General features: G+C 39.1%; 1 protein-coding gene across 1 annotated transcript; it reads right to left on the reverse strand.

Annotated features, from left to right (window-relative positions):
* Positions 1–3: 3 nt before the first annotated feature.
* Positions 4–19299, reverse strand: kat2a (K(lysine) acetyltransferase 2A). Its single transcript, XM_083567337.1, has 18 exons — positions 18905–19299; positions 12678–12801; positions 12346–12491; positions 10675–10764; positions 10355–10536; positions 9949–10140; positions 9609–9715; positions 7873–7962; positions 7580–7716; positions 7094–7302; positions 6729–6855; positions 6453–6563; positions 6165–6308; positions 5787–5901; positions 4373–4409; positions 3917–3980; positions 3484–3568; positions 4–2672 (listed from the first exon to the last, which is right to left on the reverse strand). The coding sequence occupies exons 1-18, from the start codon at positions 19160–19162 to the stop codon at positions 2479–2481; spliced, it is 2412 nt and encodes an 803-aa protein (XP_083423463.1). The 5' UTR covers positions 19163–19299; the 3' UTR covers positions 4–2478.
* Between the last annotated feature and the right edge of the window lie 1641 nt (positions 19300–20940).

A 20940-nucleotide genomic window follows, 5' to 3' on the forward strand; every position in this document is an offset into this window, starting at 1 on the left:
AAATAGTAATTATAAAAGGGTTTATTTTTTATATAAACAGAATTACAGTTCAAAGAAATGCACCAAAATGTAACCAAACCCATGACATCATTTTTATTTTTTTTTTACAATCATCATTACACAGGACATGTAGAACATAAAATAAAAAATAGCCTGATATGAACACTGCATTACACCAAGTCTGATTCAAGTATATAACCAATACGGAGAGGGGGAAGGAGGTATGGAAAGGGTGCGCAAAACAATACAAAGAAGAAGTAGAAGAAGAAGAAGAAGAAGCATTTAACAGCAATGCGCAAAACATACAATTCTTCAGGTGATGTCATCAGCTTATTTCTTCAATGCAAAGAGTGAAGTTGCTGAAAGCATGCAGAATCTAATACAGGCACAGACGGGTACATAGGGTGTGTATTAATCTGTGTAACAACCATTTCAAAAGTAGTAAAGATACAGTGTCCAGAAACATCCATACAGATGTGTTTCCCTTATTCAAGAAAGAAAGAAAAACCGAGCTTATAAACTAAAATTCAATGAGCTGGCACAGATACTGTGTAATAAATCAGCTTACGACATTATAGTGGATATTGGCGTGACATCGGTGAACCCTCAAATCACTGAAGACGCATTGTAATGAAGAACTTGTAAATGACCCGAGGTGTCTAGTAGTATGTGGTAAACTGTCATTTTAGGTCATGAACTTTTATTCTGGAGTCTGGCGAAGACAAACGTGGCACAAACACACAGCACAGGACTGTTTTAAAGCATGCCGCCATCATGCCTGGGATTGTACACCATCATGGCAGAGAAGATTAGCCAATACTCAAAACTCTGATATTAAAAAATAAAATCTGGATCGATGCACATGCAGTACACACCCAGTACCCATGATCTTACAGTGCAGAACAACAACTACAATAGCGATTGTACAGAAATGGGCAAGGAGTGTGGTTTCCATATGAATTCACTCCAGGAATGACACACATGGGAATGCAAGCAATAACAATAATAATTCTAATGAAAAACCCAGATATGATCTTTGAAAACATGAAGACAATTAATACAGACTAAAAGATCAGTGAAACTGAGAACTGGCCCTGACTCCTTCAGGAGCTGTGTGCATTGTTAACGGTGATACCTGTTCGACTAAGAAAACTGCGTAAGCAATAAGAACAAGCCATTCCAGTGGATAGTTTTTACCCATATGTACACTAAATACACCAAGGATAAGCAGTGTGTGTAATCACCCAGTGAGTAAACTCCAGACTTATAACATACACTACACCTGGTCATAAGTATGGTATGTGGTTTTTGGGCATCGCATTCCAGGTTTAATCCTAATATGCACTTATAATTCCCTTTACCCTTCTGGGAAGATGTTCCACAAGATTTTGGAGTGAGCTTGTGGATATTTGTGCTCATTCAGACACAAGGGTGTTAGTAAAGTCAGATACTGGGGTGCAGTCAGCATTCCAATTCATTCCAAAAGGTGTTCAATAGGGTTGAGGGTCAGAGCTTTAAAGTTCTCCAACCCATGCAAAGCATATCTTCGTGGAGTTTGTTTTGTGCACAGGGGTATTGTCATGCTGGAACAGGTTTGGGTCTCCTAATTCAAGTGAAGGGAAAATTCCATGCTTCTTGCATCCAAAAAAATCCTACATCCCAACTCTGTGCCTTCAGCATTGAGATTAGTTTTGGAAAGAACCAGACATGGCTGGAAAAATCAGGTAGCCCAATAGATTTGTCCATATAGTGTATATACACAGGTAGACAATATTTATCTAATGAATTATAGAAGGGGAAAAAAGCTTTATAAGCAAAAAAAAACAAACAAAAAAACAAAACAAGGAATAAAACAATTCCGAACACATTGTTAAAGGAAAATGATTCGCTTTAGAGCAGTGTGATGTGGGGTAATACAACCTGATTATTACAGTTAGCCCTCAAAGTGTTTCTTATTTTCCAATAACCAGGAATTGCAAAATGGTTTTATTCCTTAGACAACGGCTATTACTATTCGTGTTTATTAGTTACGGAACGATTTTTTTTTTTAGCCTGTTGTAGCTACTAATTGTGAACAATCCCAGTTTTGAATACATGAGTGGGTGTCAGTAAGGTGATGAAGAGCAGTTGATTGAACATTAATCAATACCTTCTGACCAACCAGAACTGAGCACTGTGGTATGTTCTGAAGCACTGCTATGAAAGGTTTTAATCAGTATTAATAACATCATGTGCTCTGAATAGTGTGTATAAATAATACGCCAAAAGCAAACAGATAAATATATGAATAATGTCCTAAATAGTTACTCCCCTGCTGAACTGATGCTGAGGTCCATTTAACCCTACTTGCTTTCTCTAATGCCCCATGACCTCACACCTCTTCATTCACACACATATCTCGGATTGTCCCATTCTTACACGAGAAGGAGCTTTCCGGCGATGCCCCGCCCCTTTAAATCCCACCACGTGTGTGCTGGGTCACTTTTCGATGAGGCCGCTCTCTTTGAGTTTGAAGTAGAAGAACTTCTCAAGTGTGTTGGCGCACTTGCAGTACTCGCTGTCAGGTGGGTTGTACTCCCTGCAGTTGGTTATCACTCTCTGCAGGTCGGCGATGAACAACTTCTTGGTCACGTAGTAGCGATTTTTCAGACGCTCAGTCATGGTCTTTAGGTCTATCAAAGAGAGTAGACACCTGGTTGTTACAGTTGCACACAGGTTACTTAATATCACGTGTGTATATTCTAAACATCTTCCTAACCTCTAAAAACATCTCATGAATATCGTATGTGTATAGACAGGGGTTCAAACGGCTTCCTTTTTTTTTTTTTAGGAGGCGGGGCTTATCAGCAAGAAAGAGAACTATAAAGGAGGATATTATGGCAGCAAATAGGGGCTAAACATAGAATGAGATATTCAAAAAGCACATCTTATGGTCGTGTCTCCACAAACGTTTGTCCATGTAGTTTTGTTGAATGTCACATTGAGATTTCGGTCCTACACATTTAATTCAATTGAAGCTATTTAATTAATTCTACAGAAGATTCATTCTTTCCAAATTGTTGTTGATTTGATATGAATGTAAAAGAATAAAATAGGCTTTTCAGAGCCATATCAAGTGTCTGATAACTCTAAAAGCACATATACAATGCTATTGTACATTAATTCTTAAATAATTGAATGATTTTTTTAAACACCAGATTTCCCTTATGAATCAGTCATTCAGCATCAAACCTATGAAATCTATGAATTTATGACATTTTGCTAAAAAAGGAAATTGTACAAATAAAACATTAAAAACATTGTGATGCATGTCAGATGCTGACAAAAATTCATAAACGTATTAGCACTTATTTATTTACAAATGAATAAAGCCTCCATTGAGTTTTAATGTGTGTAAATATCGCAAACAAAATTATATTACTGGCATCACTATCAATAATCAGATGTAATATGTGTAGGGTAGGTACAAGAAGAGAAACTGACCAATAGGAAATCGAATTATTTCATAGTAGTCTGGAGCTTCAGACTTCTTCACTGGTTCCATGAAAGGCCAAGCGTCTGGGTGCGTCTGTAATGTTCACACACACACAAACAAACATTGTCCATATGGGTTTACATTGCATAACCATTGAATGAAGAGAAGGAGAAACTTTCTGGAGATTCTAAACAGGGATGTGGTTCAATCACAATGGCTGTACAATGTTAAGATCTTTTGCCATAATCCTATACAAGTCTTTAACACATCAAAAATGGACGTAAAGAAACATTCTTACAAACAGAAAAGTCTCAGCCTGGTCTCTAACTTTACTCCAGGCTGATACACAGTGTGCAGATTTCCTCAATGTGAACCAGAAGAAAAGGTTCAGACCAGCAGAGCTTCAATAAACATGCAATAGTGTTCTAATAACGTTCTTACTTTAATCTGGGCCAGAAGGTTTTTCAGTATGTTGTACAGAAGGTCAGGGTCCTTTAGTTCTTTACTGTGGAATGAAAATTAATTATTATATATTATTAATCAAAAAATCATAAAAATGATGCAGTAGGAAAATTTACAGTGTCATGGTAACTTGACAACTTGCCATTCCCAACAAAGGCTTTTGTATGAAGTATTAAATACATCATACACATTTTTACACATAACTTTATTTATGTGTGGATTGCATGAGTTGTTACCAACACCTTTGAAAACGTTTAGAAATATATTTACTAAGAAAAATGGTGTTCAATACACACACACACACATACATACACACACACATACATACATATAATAGATTTATTTATCCATGTACATTGCTATTTGCACTTCTGGTAACTGCTAACTGCCCTGTGAAATCTAATAAAATGGTGCAATGATTACAAGATAACTTACTTTTTCTCTTTGGTGCTAGGTTTCCAACCGGTTTCTCCTGAAAAGTGAGAGAGAAATAGGTAAAGGGATTAAACCCATAAAACCCGAACTGATCCAGGCTTCAGCTATTACATTCTCTATGTAACAAAGTTTAATGGACTATGTATTCAATTCTGTACACCGGTATTTTTTTTTTTACCTTTTTTGAGGCACGGTACATATTTTACAATTAAAAAATATATCCCACAGCACACCACCACAATTTTATAAAGAGAGAGACTGTAGATTAACACTGTAAACTCAATGACAACTTAATCTCTTTTGATTTGTGTATGCTTTGAGAGCTCCCTCCATCACCTTTATGTTTTTTTTCCCATTTAGACTGCCTGTTTCTCTGTGTGCTCATGCGGGTGAGGAGTGTGTTGATTGGATTTGCTTTTCCACACACACTAAGCATAACGAAGTATGTGAAGTCAGATCCCTGATAATGTTAATTCAAAACGAATTCTTTCAGAAACTTTCATTTGTTTCTGTTTCCTTAAGCTCATCGTCCTTGCTTTCTTTTAACCACTACTCATACAGTAAAACCCCGTTGAACGAGCAACCTATAGTACGAGCAAACGGAGATACGAGCGACATTGCTCGCAAAATTTGACCCTATTTCACGAGCAGATTTCGAGAGGCACGTTTCAAACCCACGCTGCCGGTTCCCTGTTTTCGGTCAAGGGAAGCATCAGTCGCTTAGTTGATGACGTAATACTCGGTTGCTCTCGTTGTTCAGTGCAGCAAAAACTTAACTTTTTTTAGTTTTATATTTTTATCACTAGAAATCTTTAAAAATGTCTCCCAAGAAAATCAGTGATGGTGATGGAAACGAAAGTAAATAGAATTATCATGGAAACCGAGGAGGTTACGAGCGTGATGCGCGTCTCACACTCGCAATCAACCACTACCACATGGATAAGTGTTAAATGATGTTTACATTATGGTAATTTGCGGTGTATTTGTTTGTTAAAATAGGCTACAAATTAAGTGCAGAATAAGCGATCGAATGAGGTCTCGGAACGGATTAAATCACTTTTATATTCATTCTTATGGGGAAAATTCGTTCGATCGTACGAGCAAATGGACCTACGAGCAATTTTCAAGAACGAATTATGCTCGTGCAACGGGGTTTTACTGCAGTTTTCTCTTTTATGTGACTGTGGCCCAATTAAAAAGCAACAAACCTGACATTTTGTTTAGCATCTTGAGATAAAAAAAAAAAAAAAAAACTTGTGTTTTACAATATTGGTGTCAACCATATACAATAATAACCTCTAACCGATAACCTGAGGACATGCTGTTACCCTGTTGCACACATTATATACATATATACATATATATATATATATATATATATATATATATATATATATATATATATTAAACTCACGAATGCCTGGGATGCTCTCCACAGGTATCTGTCGCACTCCCTCTTTGAAGCACGTGAGACCGGGGTATACCTTCCGGATTTGGCTCTGCTTCCTCTCAATCAGCTTCTTGATGATCTGCAAGACGCATGCAAACAAAGCATTGAACCACCGCATCCACGTGTTTCAATACGCACTTAAAAAAACCCTGAACTTCAAAAGGGCAAACTTAAAAGATTCTAGATGCAGAACTTTTATTTGTGCTAAACATCCTGATCACGCCAACTGTCATTTTTGATTCAATGTAATAGAGGCATGCCAAGTGAGCCATCTTAGATGCCACAGGATCAAGAAGCACATCTCTTATGTCTCATATGTGTAGGCTGGTCTGCTCAATTTACCTCCTTCTGTCTTTTGATGATGTGGGACAGCTCTGTGTAGGGAATTCTGGGATTGAGCTCACATTCCATCAGGGTGGCCCCTTCGTAGTCTTTAATGTAGCCAAGGTAACGACTCTTTGGCACTTTGATGTCTTTGGAGAAGCCCTAGTGTTACATGTTAGATGAAATTTAAAAACATGAAAATTAGAATGACAAAAGTGAACGACAAAATAGAAACTTAAAAAAATAAAAAAGGGAGAGAGAGAGAGAGAGAGAGAGAGAGAGAGAGAGAGAGAAGAAGAGTTGTACCTGTTTTTTGAAGTAGCCGATGGCGTATTCATCAGCATAGGTCAGGAAGTACAGAATTCCATGTTTGATGTGATACTCCTTCAGGTGATTCATCAAGTGAGTGCCATAGCCCTAAAACAAACAAACAAACAAACACACACACACACACACACACACACACACACACACACACACACACACACACACACACACACACACACACACACACACACACAGAGTGTTAGGTGTCTACATCACCACTGCATGTTCAGAATTGGGAAATGCATCTTTCCATACCTTCACTTGCTCATTCGAAGTAACAGCACAAAAAACTATCTCGGTGAATCCCTGAGTTGGAAACATTCGGAAGCAAATCCCGCCAATCACACGCCCATCTTTAATCAGAGCCAAAGTTTTGTGTTTCCTGTTTTCAAAAATAAATATAAAAATATTAATATTCTGGTGCCTCCTCCAACAAACATTTTCAAACAAATTAAATAGAGTGGATTTATAAAACACTGATTTCAGTAACAATCTTCCACATGGACAGGTGCAGAACATGTTTACATTTGGCTGATAGAAAGTCATAAATCAGGTCATAAATCATGAAACAAAACAACTATTTTAAAATTGAGACAAAGACTCATATCTAAGAGACTCACGGATCAAAGACAAGGCGTGTGATGTACTCTTTGGGCATGCGGGGCAGCTGATGGGAGAAGACGTTCTGCAGGCCCACTAGCCACATCAGGATCTTTTTGTTGGACTTCTGAAAGAGTGAGTTACCAATCACATGGAACTCTATAATGCCTCTCCTCTCCTCCAGACGTGCCGTCTCATCCCGTGCTGCGTTCGCAGACAGGAGACTTGTCTGAGGGGGATCAGAAAAAAAGTAATTAATCCTATTATAACCATTTATTATTGATGTTTTATATTGGTGGGATGTTTGTAGAGCAAATGAAGACCATGTTTGACACCAAAATCCAATTTTTGTAAAAGACTGTAAAGCAACAACATAATTTTTTTTTTTTTTTTCACTTGTTAGTGGGTGGGATATATTAAGCAGCAAGTGAACATGACCTCAAAGTTGATGTGTGACAACTTATAGAATTTCAGTAGTATGTAATTACAGACAGAGCACCACTGACCTCTGGACCCAGCATAGCAGCAGGGTCAGTGATAGTCATCATGACCTCGTTGACTAGTTCCATTGGAATATCTCCCATCACCCTGATCCGCTTAGCATCCTCCAGCGTCAGGGCTTCTGGTAACTTCCTCTTCTCTCCTGCATGAATAATCAAGAGATTGAGACAAAGAGAAAGAAAATGGCTTGACACTTATTAGCCTGCATCCTTAATCAGTCATGTCATTAATAGAGTAATAAAGAAAGATAATAGTGTGCACTGGAGCTTATTAGATTATGTATTGATTTTCTCTGGACCTGGGTTTGGTTCGGAGGAGGCCGTGTCCAGAGAAGGCCCACCGGTGAATTTAGGCAGAGGAGAACCTGAAAAGGTCACCGGACTCAACACTGAGAACAACAATACAGACAAATAACTCATTAAAATATGCAATGAAAAGGCAGAAATGACACAAATTTGGTAATGGTCAGTGAGCTTAGTTGTCTAAAAAGTGATTTTACATACATGTGAATGTTCTGAAAAATATTTCTACTAGACAACTATTATAGTAACTTTTTTTCCATTTTGTAATCTTTAGTGCCATTGATGACTATAGGAATAAGACGAAATAAAAATAGGCTTTGCATGGGTTGGATTGGAAGATCTCCTACTATAAAGATCTGACCTCAACCCTATTGAACACTTGAGGTAAATTGGAACTCTGACAGCACCTCAGGTCTCCTCACCTCACCTACATCAGTTCCAGCTTTACTAACACACTTGTGACTGAAATCTGCTCAAGCACACTCCAAAATCTAGTGTTACATCTTCCCAGAAGAGTGGTGCTTATTATAACAGCAAATGGGGACTAAATGTGGAATGGGATGTTCCAAAATCACATATGAATGTTAAGGCCAGGTGTCCACAAACTATTGGAAATATAGTGCATATTCATTTTATGTCAGATTGTTGAAGGCTTAAATAAGCACTGCTCTATTATTCGAGAATAATAAATGTTTTACAGAATTAAACTACATTCTTCTTTTTCTTCTTCTTCTTTTGGCTTCACCCATTAGAAGGCGCCACAGCGGCTCATTCGTCTCCATACCCCCCTGTCCTCTACATCTGCCTCTTTCAAACCAACTACCTGCATGTCTTCCCTCACCACATCCATAAACCTCCTCCTTGGCCTTCCTCTTTTCCTCCTTCCTGGTGGCTCCATCCTCAACATTCTCCTACCGATATATACCCCAAGTCCAAACTATCTCAATCTCGCCTCCCTTACCTTGTCTCCAAAACATCCTACAAACATCTTTAGCTCTGCTACCTCCAGCTCCTCCTCCTGTATTTTGCTCAATGCCACTGTCTCTAAACCAACATTGCAGGTCTCACCACAGTCCTATAAACTTTCCCTTTCATTCTTGCAGATACTCTATCACAAATCACTCCTGTCACTTTTCTCCACCCACTCCACCCTGCCTGCACTTTTTTCTTCACTTCTCTAACACAATCTCCATTACTTTGCACTGTTGACCCCAGGTACCTGAAATCCTCCACCTTCACCACCACTTCTCCCTGCAATCGCACCACTCCACTGCCCTCCCCCTCATTCACACCCATGTACTCTGTCTTACTCCTACTGACTTTTATTCCCCTTCTCTTCAGCATGTACCTCCACCTCTCCAGACTCATCTCAACCTGCTCCCTACTCTCACCACAAATCACAATATCAGCCACAAAACATCATAGTCCAGGGAGACTCCTGTCTGACCTTGTTCGTCAACCTGTCCATCACCACTGCAAGAAGGAAAGGGCTCAGAGCCGAACCTTGATGCAGTCCAACCTCCACCTTAAATCAGTCTGTCGTTCCTACTGCACACTGCTGTCACACTGTCCTCATAAATGTCCTGCACCACCCCCACATACTTCTCTGACAGAATTAATCTACATTAGTTTATATAAAAAAAAATTATAATAAAAAAATAAAAAATAAAATAAAATAAAAAAACAGTCCACCTGCAAACACCAAAAACAATCTCTAAAAATTTATCCAAACCTGTCTGAGTCCCCAGTTGGGCTCCTTCATTAGCTGGCATTGTGAATTCAGCATCCCAAATAGGAGAGTTTTCACCATAGATTTCTTCTTCTAGCATGGAAAGAAACCTAGCAAATAGACATACAAATACAAAATATCAGAGAATGAAGCATTCAGGTTCGGAGAAATTCCAGAAATCCAGTGTGGCGTGTCTGTGGCGTGTCTGTGGCGTGTCTGTGGCGTGTCTGTGGCGTGTCTGTGGCGTGTCTGTGGCGTGTCTGTGGCGTGTCTGTGGCGTGTCTGTGGCGTGTCTGTGGCGTGTCTGTGGCGTGTCTGTGGCGTGTCTGTGCGCGCATCATACTTGGGAAAGTGGGTAAGAATAAGAGTGCGTTTCTCCGGGGGCAGTTTGTCTTTCTCTACTCTGAACTTCTCCAGCAGCTGCCTGCGGGTGACCGTGAAGATGGACTTGAGTAGACTGCGGCCGAACACCTGGCACGTCTCGTAGCGAGGCAGACTGTCGTTACTCTGCGGCACGTGACAGTAACATAGCCACCTGAAACAAAACACAAACGTGGCACGAGAGATCAGGAGCGTTTTCACTTTCAGCAACCGGGGACACATAGAAAAATGTCCCACAGGAAAACTGCAGAAGGTAAATGTAAGGAATGTGCTGAAACAGAAGTCTGATAAACCAACAAAAACACCCTCCGAAGTGTGTAATATTGAATAATTAACCGGTGAAAGAGCGCGCGCGCACACACACACACCTTGTATAGTCGACTTTGTAGGCAGATGCGTCTTCTTTCTGGGCACGCTGGCGAAACTGAGACGGCGTTTCCAGCTTCCAGTAGTTCAGACATAACAGAAACATCTTACTCAGCTCATACATTGTCTGTCTCTCCTTAGGAGCCAAGTGACTGAACTTATACTGTACAAAGTTTAACACCCCCTGAGACAGACAGACAGACAGACAGACAGACAGACAGACAGACAGACAGACAGACAGACAGAATAAAACTCAGTTTACAAATTTCTTGAACTGAATAAATAATGAATGCAAACATCTCACACACAGCCGTTTCTTCACCTGTTCTATGTTAGGTTTCTCAAACGGTGGATTTCCTAGAGACCCCTCCACTACTGGCTTGCTCATTTGGAGTATGCACTTCCTTAACAGCTACGAGAGGAAAAACAGAACATGTCACCACATAAAAAAAAAATTAAAAAAACATAAAAAAAAAAACAAAACAACAAAGCATATTCTATATGGACAAAAGTTGCAAACCATAAGATTGTGTTTTTTCAACATCCAGTTCCACATTTAGTCCCAATTTGCTGTTATAACCTCCACTGTTCTGGGAAGATGTTCCACTAGAATTTGAAGTGGATATTTGTACTTGTGCAAACACACGGGGTGTTAGTAAGGTCAGATAGTGATGAGGTGAGCAGTCCTGGGGTGCAGTCAGAGTTCCAATTCATCACATAAGGGGTTCAATAAGTTTGAGATCAGAGCTTGGTAGCACGCCTCTTAAGATCTTCCACTCCAAACCATGTAAACCTTATCTTCATTAAGATAGCTTTGTGCACAAGGGCATTGTGATGCTGGAACAGATTTGGGTCACGTAGTTCAAGTGAAGTGAAAATCTTATGCTGTCACATCCAATCTTTGTGTACTTCCAACTTTGTGGTAACAGTTTGGGAAAGAACTATATATGGCTGACAAATGTCCTACAGTGCATTTATGCAAATAGCTATATAAAATTCTAACAATGACATCTTTCATGAAATACGAAGCATCTGAAGTCCACTCTACTCCAGTTTAAACAGAAGCAACACCTAAATCCTGATGTAACTATTCTTAAGTCATATTTTATGTCACAAGCTTCAATAGTAATTCAGAAAAACCTGATGATCAACAGCCCTAGCAGACCAATTTCAGGCCGTTTCCTGATCGCAAAAAAAAATACACTCTGGATTATAGCTTAGTGTTGTGATTAAATGGTGATTGCTTTTCATTAGGGCACAGAAGAAAATTAATGCAACAGGCTCAGTACTCTAATGCTATTGTATGCATTCTGAATTATTTACACTGTTTAAGGGTGGGATTCTCATGCTAAACATGGCCAAAGTTAAAACAATTATTTAAAAAAATTATATATATATATAAAAAATTTTATAATTGAGATAAAGAGCGAGAGAACGCCCACCACCGTGCTTTATTTGGTTATGGAAGTCGTAGCCAGCACTACACAGGACTTGCTTGAAAAGTAGCGCTTTTTTGGGCTGTTAGGGAAGGAAATCCTTGTTCAGAAACCCAAAAACCTTTTTTTTTGTTCCTGCCATTTCTTTTACTCCTTCCCACAGCAGGCCTCCAGAAGCTCGGCTGTTTTCGAATTGTCATTTTTTTGTAAATGTGGTAAAACTAAAGACCCTGAGATATGAGGGATGCAATAGGGTGTCAAAATTAACGAGATTGGCCAAAACTGTGTGTTTTATATTTCCTTTAAATACATTTTTCTATATTATTTCATTTTATAAATATCAAGTCATAATTTAAAATGTTTCCACTCTGAGTCACTAATAAGCAGCTATGATAACCATGTCTCCTGCTTTATTTAATAAGCTGAGTTGTAACGATATCTAATTATTTGGGCTCTTTCCAACTCCGTGTTTCAGTGCCACAGTAGTGCATTTGGGCATTGGATTTCTATTCAAGTCCACGTGTAGCGAGCGTGAAATGTGATCTGTGCGCATTTACCTTGAACAGATAGAAGTAGACCTGCTTGGTGTCCGTATCCTCTTCCTTATGTACAGACATGAAGAGGTTTTCTACATCCACCACCATCCCGAGCAGCCTGTTAATCTCGTCCTCGGAGACATTCTCCAGATGAGACACATGCTCCGCTAGGCACACAAAATTACAAACATGTAACCTCCTGCCACAAACAGGGTTTAAATAAAATAAAAAAAGGCTGACACTGTAATTGTAACCCCGTGCTTATTTTATCAAGGACAAACACATTCTGTAACATTTATGCATTGAATACATTATTGAAAACAGAAGTAGGACAGTAGGGCAGTAGGGAATACCGAGGGCGTGACCACAGCTGCGGCAGGCCTCGCTCAGATCAGCCGCCTGCTGCTGGGGCTCCATTCGGGTGGCGGTTGGTGGATGAGGGTTCTTCCAGCCATTACACTTACAGGAATCATTGGCCTGGAGAAGAACAGTGCAGTTCACAGAGAGAATATAGCACCCAGCTGAGACAGTGATCATACACAATAGTGTACATGTGCACTAGAGCATGTGTTATAACGTTCGCACATAAATTGCATAGAATCACTCAACTCACTCACTGGATGCCTATTTATTGACCTAGTGTAAGAGTGACTCAGGAAAGTGGTAGCTCAACAGTTAAGGCTCTGGTTTACAGGTTGGAAGGTTGTGGTTGAACCCAAGCTGCCACTGTAGGGCACTTAAGCAAGGCCATTAACCCTCTGTTGCACCTTTTAACATTCCAAGTTGGGATCATTTGTACATACTTCTGGTCATAGAGTGAAAGTTAGTTTTGTTAGTATGTTGAAAATCAGTGTTACATTTGGTTCTTATAGCAATTTGCTGAAAAGGTGATCTCAGTGGATTTAAATTAATTAACTACAAAACCATTAAACCTTTAAATAGGTTTCAAGACAATTTAATGTTTTCATTTTGTTTCTATAGCGCTTTTCCCAACAGGCATCGTTTCGAAGCAGCTTTTACAGAACGTAAGAAATATAGAACAAAATTCACTTATATATAAATGTGTGTATTTATCCCGGGTGAGCGAGCCTGAGGCGACTGTGGAAAGGAAAAATACCCTTAGATGCTATGAGGAAGAAACCTTGAGAGGAACCAGACTCAATAGGGGAACCCATCCTCATTTGGGTAACACCAATAGTGTGATTATAAAAATTATTAAAACATCACAAACACTGAAGTGTGCGATTATGAGCAATGACGTTTCTACTAGAGTTGATTCCCGGACATATTGGCAAAAATACATACCGATAGTTTTTTCGACTTCCGGGCCGCTGTCATTACAATACGAATCACTGACACCGAGTGCCGTTTCTTTTTACACGAGACTGCGTGCATTATGCTATATTTATTATTTATAAGATATTATTATATAATATATTATTTAATTTAGCACACGGTCATTTAATCAGATACAGTTCGGTAATGGTGTTTGTTTGTTTTTTACCCAGGATCTATTTGAAAAACTATTGGGTGATTAATTATTGGAAAGTATGATCCAACCTAGCTATCGGTATTGGGAAAATCCACAGTCAATCTCTACTTTCTAGAGTCTTATACAGTCAGTTTGAGTTGTGGAACCAGGTGCTCCTGAGCCTCTTTCAGTTGCATATCATAAAGTGTTTATTAGTAGAAATTAGGGCTGCGGCTATCAATTATTTTAGTAATTGAGTATACTCAGATAAAATGAGTGATCGGATAAGAAGTACTTTTACTTTATTAAAGAGCAGTGCTAAATATACAAAATAAAACAAGATGGGTCTCTCAAAATTAAGTAATAACCCCATTTTATGCCATATTACATCAGAATGCAAATACGAATATATAAATAAAAATAAATAAATCTAGTAAAATCTATTTTAAATTATCCTAAACTTTTGTTTTGTCGTCATTTTCTTTGGCCTGAATCTTCTACTCGTCACTCGCTGTTTTTTCTTCGTTCCTTCGCTTTTTATTCTGCAGTGTCTGTGTTGTATGGAAGCCAGTTTCCACCCCGTTCTTGAAAAGAAAAAAAAGTTTGCCTAATTCAGAGGGGTCTTTTTTCTCGCAACGACTTTTTTTTAGCCGCACGGCATCACCACCTCTGTAGTGCCAGAAAGATTTACACATTAAAAATGAAATGGGCTACAATCAGTAGAATCGCATGGTATCAAACTATGCCTCCGACCCCTGAAGAGAACTCTGTCAAACACTTGAGAGGAGACGGAACAAGATGAAGCAGAGGAGAAGCAAGCTTCGGGCCGACAACATGCTTTTAGTCAAGAGTCAAGTCAAAAAGCTTTTATTGTCATTTCTACCATATATAGCTGACGAACGTTTTTCCAGAACCCTGGTGCTACATTAATCAACATAAAGCTACATAACAGCAAACCGGATGCAGCAGAAAAAACAAACTTTTTTATGTGGCAGAAACTGGCTTCCATAGTGTTTACCTGTCCAAAGCGCTCCAGAGTTTAGCGGTAGTGGTGTGTCAGTAATAATGGTCCGTGGAGAAACACAGTGCTCCATGTGTATTTAAATGGACTAAACGAAGCATTGAGGCAAATAATTTGTATTCTTTTAATTTTTGTATTCAAATTACTCAAGGCATCATTTCAGCCCAAGTAGAAAGTCCAGGATAAACATGTACAGCTCTTAATAACAGAAAAGTATTATGCAATATATGAAACTATATTTAAGACGCCCAGATCATTTAATCTACCCCTGGTTTTGAAGACACCCAGATACCTGCTGGTATCGGACAATACTCACAGCTCAATCTACAAGTTTCAGTTCATATGTTAAATAGAAAGCACACGGTTTTTGACACGCTGTGTCATATGTATTTTCAACACACTATCAAACAACTTATGAACTACTCGTTTTCCTGGCTAGTACTGGATTAAATACTTATACAGTGCATTCCTTGGTGTTTAATAACCATTTTATCAAGCACTAGAAACGCAAAAATGATCAGACTCCCAAGGACGTGACACAGGGATAAAAATTATGCCTTCTATACCCTGGACCAAGGTTGAACATCAGAAACACTGATCGCGACAGATCGTCACAGGTGGCAAGACATACATTTCTAGGAAGCATTTCATTGGACGGGCATGAGACATGTACAGTAACGCGTCATCAAAAAAGAAATACTGAAACTAAAAAAATAAACTATCTAAAGGTCGGCTGAATAAAAGGTTTTGCTCACTGATTGGCACCGATTGTTGATTGCTGGAACTATAGGCAAAAATCCATAACGATAGTTTTTCCGGGTTGTGTCTGCTCTAAAGCGGCTGAGAAGGTCCGTTGTCATTATACAGTTGAGCGGCCTTTAGAGGTGAATCACTGATGCCACGTGCTGTTTGTTTTGACACACGTGACTGCACACTGCACCTTTCATGTTAGTTCACAGATAAAATGAAAATCTACTTTGTAAGTAGACGATCAGTCATGCTTAAATTGGCTATCTTTAAATGTCTTCACAAAGTCCAGAGATATGGAATTACATTCAGTTTTATTTTAGTATTGTAATCAAGTTCAGTACTATAGTACATGGAGTTTAACGATTGGTTAATCAGCTATTGGAAAGTACAATCTAACCTAGGTTTCGATAAAATTCGGTCCTCCTCTAATACTATCTACAGCAAAAAAAAAAAAAAAAAAAAAAAAAAAAAAAAAAAAAAAAAAAAAAGACGACACTGTTTTGATCTCAGGAACACTTTAAGCATGAAGAAATGTAAATGCTTATTTCATCGCCTACATTTATTTGGGTTTTATATGATAATTCCGGTATGACAGAGCTATTTTTCAGATGTTGATTTTATAATAACTTTGCTCTGGGTCAGGATAGGAATCTCCTTCTCTGGCATCACTATATATAGAGACATCTCGATTCTGTTCTGCATTTAATAACCTTAATGGTAATCTGTTAAATTCCCATTAATGCACATTCATTTACAGTCTTGTAGGTTCTTCACCTGATGGCACTGATAGGATTGTGTACTTTTATTCTCTCTTTTTATTAATATTACCACTTGCTGGTACACCTTAAGTAAAGTGTCTACTACTTCCCACTTGTATTTACCGATCAACATGTATATTATTATTGTGCATTGTGTATTTTATCTCGTTAATTTACCTTAATGTGCAGTTCTCAGATTCCCAACGGATGTAAACTGTGTATCATGAGTGATCTTTCCATTCCAAGCCAACCTTAATATTCTTCTACATCCTGTTGCTTGTATTTTGTTGTACAGTATCTAACAAAAGTAAGTACACCCCTCACATTTCAGCAATTATTTTAGTATATATATTTTAGAGCAGCTTGTAGGGCAGTACAGATTTACTGTCCACTAAAAATAACAATATACAGCTATTATTGTCTAAATAACTGGCGACAAAAGTAAATACACCCTAAGTGAACAATTAAAATTGTGTCCAAAGTGTCAATATTTTGTGTGAGAATCACTGTTATTCAGCGCTGCCTTAATCCTCCTGGGATTAGAGCTGCACAGGTTGTTGCTGGGATCCTCGTTCACTCCTCCATAATGACATCACAGAGCTGCTGGATGTTAGACACATGGTGCTTCTCCATCTTCTGCTTGAGGATGCCCTACAGGTGCTCAATAGGGTTCAGGTCTTGAAAAATACTTGGCCACTCCTTCAACTTCACCTTCAGCAAGTCATGTAATTTTTGGTAATTTTTATGTCGGAAAACCCTGTTTTGTTAGTCCCAGTTTCTGCAGGAAGGGAATTATGTTCTGCTTGAGAATGTCACAGTACATGTTGGAATTCATGTTTCCCTCAATGAACCACAGCTCGACAGTACCAGCAGCACTCATGCAGCCCCAGACCATGATGCTACCACCACCATGCTTAACTGTATGCAAAACAATTTTCTTGGTTCTCCTCACCAGGATGTCGCCACACATGCTGAACACCATCTGAGCCAAACAGGGTTTATCACAGTCTCATCAGACCACAGAACATAGTTCCAGTAATTCATGCTCTTGTACAGATCATCTTCAGCAAACTGTTTGCAGGCTTTCATGTGAGCCAGCTTCAATAGAGGCTTCCTTCTGGGACGACGGCCATGAAACGGACTTGTTGCCGAACCTTCTGCAACTTCTAAAGCAACGCTGCAGCACTTATGCATCTGTTTTTTGAAGCAGGTTCTGCACCTGACCAAAGCACAAGGACTCAACTTCTTTGATGGACCATTGTGAGACTTGTTCAGAGTGGAACCCGTTTGGGAAAACCTCTGTAAGACCCTAACTCAGTTTCAGGTTAATACATATCTTCTTACAGCTTGGGCATCTTTGTGGAGAGCAACAATTGTAACACTAAACTCCTCAAAGAGTCTTTATCATGAGGTGCCATGAGAGAATTGTACTAAAAGCACCAAATTTTAACTGCTCTAATACAAGATACACAAATTTATATGGTCCTGACAAGCAGACAAAAACATGAACATGTGGGTTTGCACGGTTACACGACACAGCTGTTAGAGTAGTTATACAGCTGTTATCACTTAGGTCGCACTCACTTCTGTTGCCAGTTATTTTGACAATAATTGTCGCATGTCGTGTGATTTTTCAGCATACGGTAAATCAGTACTGGTATAAAATATATTCAAGTTTCATTTCTATAGTATTGTAACTACAATGGTTGCTGAAATGTGAGGGGTGTACTTACTTTTGTGAGATACTGTATGTCTGTGATTACGGCTGCTATAACATTACAATTACTCGGAGATTTATAACATTCTCTCTCTCTCTCTTTATTCGTCTACCTTTCACTGTGTATCCATCTCGCTCCCTCCGTCTCACTCTATCTATACATCTGTCTTGCTGTCTGTCTCACTCTCACTCCATTTGTCTCCGTCTCATTTTCTTTCTCAAACTGTCACACTCTCTCTCTCTCTCTCTCTCTCTCTTTCTCATTGCCTCATTCTGTCTGTCACACACTACTCTATCCACCTCTCTCTCTGTCTCATTTTCTTTCTCCATCTCTCACTTTCTCAAACTGTCTCGCTCTGTATATATATCTCTCTCTCCATTTACCATTGTCTCATGCTGTCCGTCAGTCACACACCTCTCTTTCTCTCCATCTCTCTCTGTCTCATTTTTTTTCTCAATTTCTCACTTTCTCAAACTGTCTCTCTCTCTCTGTATCTATCTATCTCTTCATTTCTCATTGTCTCATGCTGTCCGTCTGTCACCCACCTCTCTCTCTCTCTCTCTCTCTCTCTCTCTCTCTTCATCACTAATCTATCCATCTCTCAAACTGTCTTATTTTCTCAACCCATCTATCTAACCGTCTATGAAGGTCTATAGAATGAGAATAAAATCTGTGGATGAGGGTATCAGAGGTGGACACATACCGGAGTGCGAGGCTGATCTTAATTGGTTCTATTTGTTTATTAGCCTGTGGTTTATTGAACTATTGTCTACTCGAGCTAAACAGCTAGTCTGAATGAGTTATCAGGCTGCGGTTTATTTAGCAACGAAACGGAGCTTGAGCTAGAGGGAACCCCGGCTACCTTGCAAGCGGAAAACACGCCGAGCTTCTCCAGCTTCTTTGCCCGAGGGAATGCGCGGACCTGTGCTTTCTTCTGACTCGCCCACTGCTGCTGGCTCAGACCGGGCCGGGCAGGGTCGCTGCTTCCGGAGCCGGATCCCGAGCTTGAGCCCGAGCTTGAGCCCGAGCTTGTGCCCGAGCCAGAGCCTGAAACTGCCGGCCCGGTGCTCTGGCCTTGCTGAAGCCGCGCTTGCGAGGACGCCGCTGCCGCCTCCGCCATCTCGCCCTCGCCCCGCGCGCACCAGCTTAATCAACTTTTCCCTTTGATGTTTATTTCGGGCCTCGCTCGCGCTCCTTGCTTCCACGAGCGACAATAGTTACGCTGCGCATGCGCACCGCCTGTAACGTATATGGGTAATGTAGTCTGCTGAACCTAAACAGGAAGTCGGTCGGCAGATTACTTTTTTTTTTTTTTTAAGGTAATTGTTGGGTCGATATGGAATTATTTATTATAGTTTAATGAATAAAACCTGAATAAAATAAACTATTAAAAAAATTAAGAAGGAAAATTGGAAACATTTAAGTTTCGCTTCATTTCATACGATTAAATTTGTAGTCACTGTTGTGGATTATGCATTTGTACACCAATGTATATATTTTCCCTTAAGTTTGTCAGCTGTCATCAATTCTCTTTTTATAGCATTTCTCTACTACAACAGTTCACTTATCTGTTTACAAACATGATTTACTGCAGCTTTCCTACGTTCAAATGCTTGTTTTCAATGTTTGTATATTTAATTTATGCAAATATCATTAATTATTATGCAAAATTAAATTAATTCTATTCTAAATGCTTCATATCTTTACAACTAATTCACACCTTGCATACTGAAATGTTTTGTTTTTTTCACAGAAAGAAATTTGTTCAAAGGAGAGAAATCCCACATGCACTCCCCAACAAGCAGCCACTATAAGCTTTATAATGTCTATATTAAAGAGACTTAAACTCAATATGTGGCTTTTGCATTTTTAAAGAACAATATTATACAAAAATAATTAGGGTTCTATATAGTTATAATAAGCAAAACAGCTTATTTAATAATAACAATAAAAAAAATCTGATTAATCGTTGTCCGATAAATTGTTAGTTGCAACCCTAATTCATTCATCCTTAATTATAATAATAATAATAATTATAGTAATTGAAGTAGTTGAAGTGTTTAATTGTTTCTACTAGTTTGCTTTGATTTTTTGCTAAAAATCGCTAATAGAAATATCACCATCAGGTACAGACATAAATAATAAAATAAGAACAATGTACAAGGTCTAAAAAGTCAAACACACACCAGTAAATGAAAGCAGATGTGAACTGGTCAGATGTATCAGCCAGCAAACACACACACCATGTAGATATCGCTGATATGTTTTACTTAGCTTTACTCTGTTTACACACACACACACACACACACACACACACACATACACACACACACACACACACACACACTCACAGAGCCATTTTTTGTCTCTTTGATATAGTCACAAAATGTAGTCTATTGATTCTTGTTCATAGACATGAATTTCCCTCTTTTTATTTCATGTCACTGAGGACGACTTTCGATGTAATTTTAGTGTGGTGAGACCTGAGATGTTGTATGGTTTAGAGACAGTGGCATTGAGTAAAAGACAGGAGGTGGAGCTGGAGGTGGCATGTCTGAAGATGTTGAGGTTTTCGTTGGGAGTGACGATGATGGACAGGATTAGAAATGAGTTTATTAGAGGGACAGCGCATGTAGGACGTTTTGAAGACAAGGTAAGGGAGGAGATTGAGATGGTTTGGACATGTGCAGAGGAGGGACATGGGGTATATCAGTAGGAGAATGCTGAGGATGGAGCCACCAGGAAGGAGGAAAAGAGGAAGACCAAGGAGGAGGTTTATGGATGTGGTGAGGGAAGACAGGAAGTTGGCTTAAAAGAGGCAGATGTAGAGGACAGGGTGGTATGAAGACGGATGATCCGCTGTGCCGACCCCTACTGGGAGAAGCCAAAAGAAGATGA

This window comes from Silurus aristotelis (genome assembly GCF_946808225.1).
Source record: "Silurus aristotelis genome assembly, chromosome: 17".
Taxonomy (NCBI): domain Eukaryota; kingdom Metazoa; phylum Chordata; class Actinopteri; order Siluriformes; family Siluridae; genus Silurus; species Silurus aristotelis.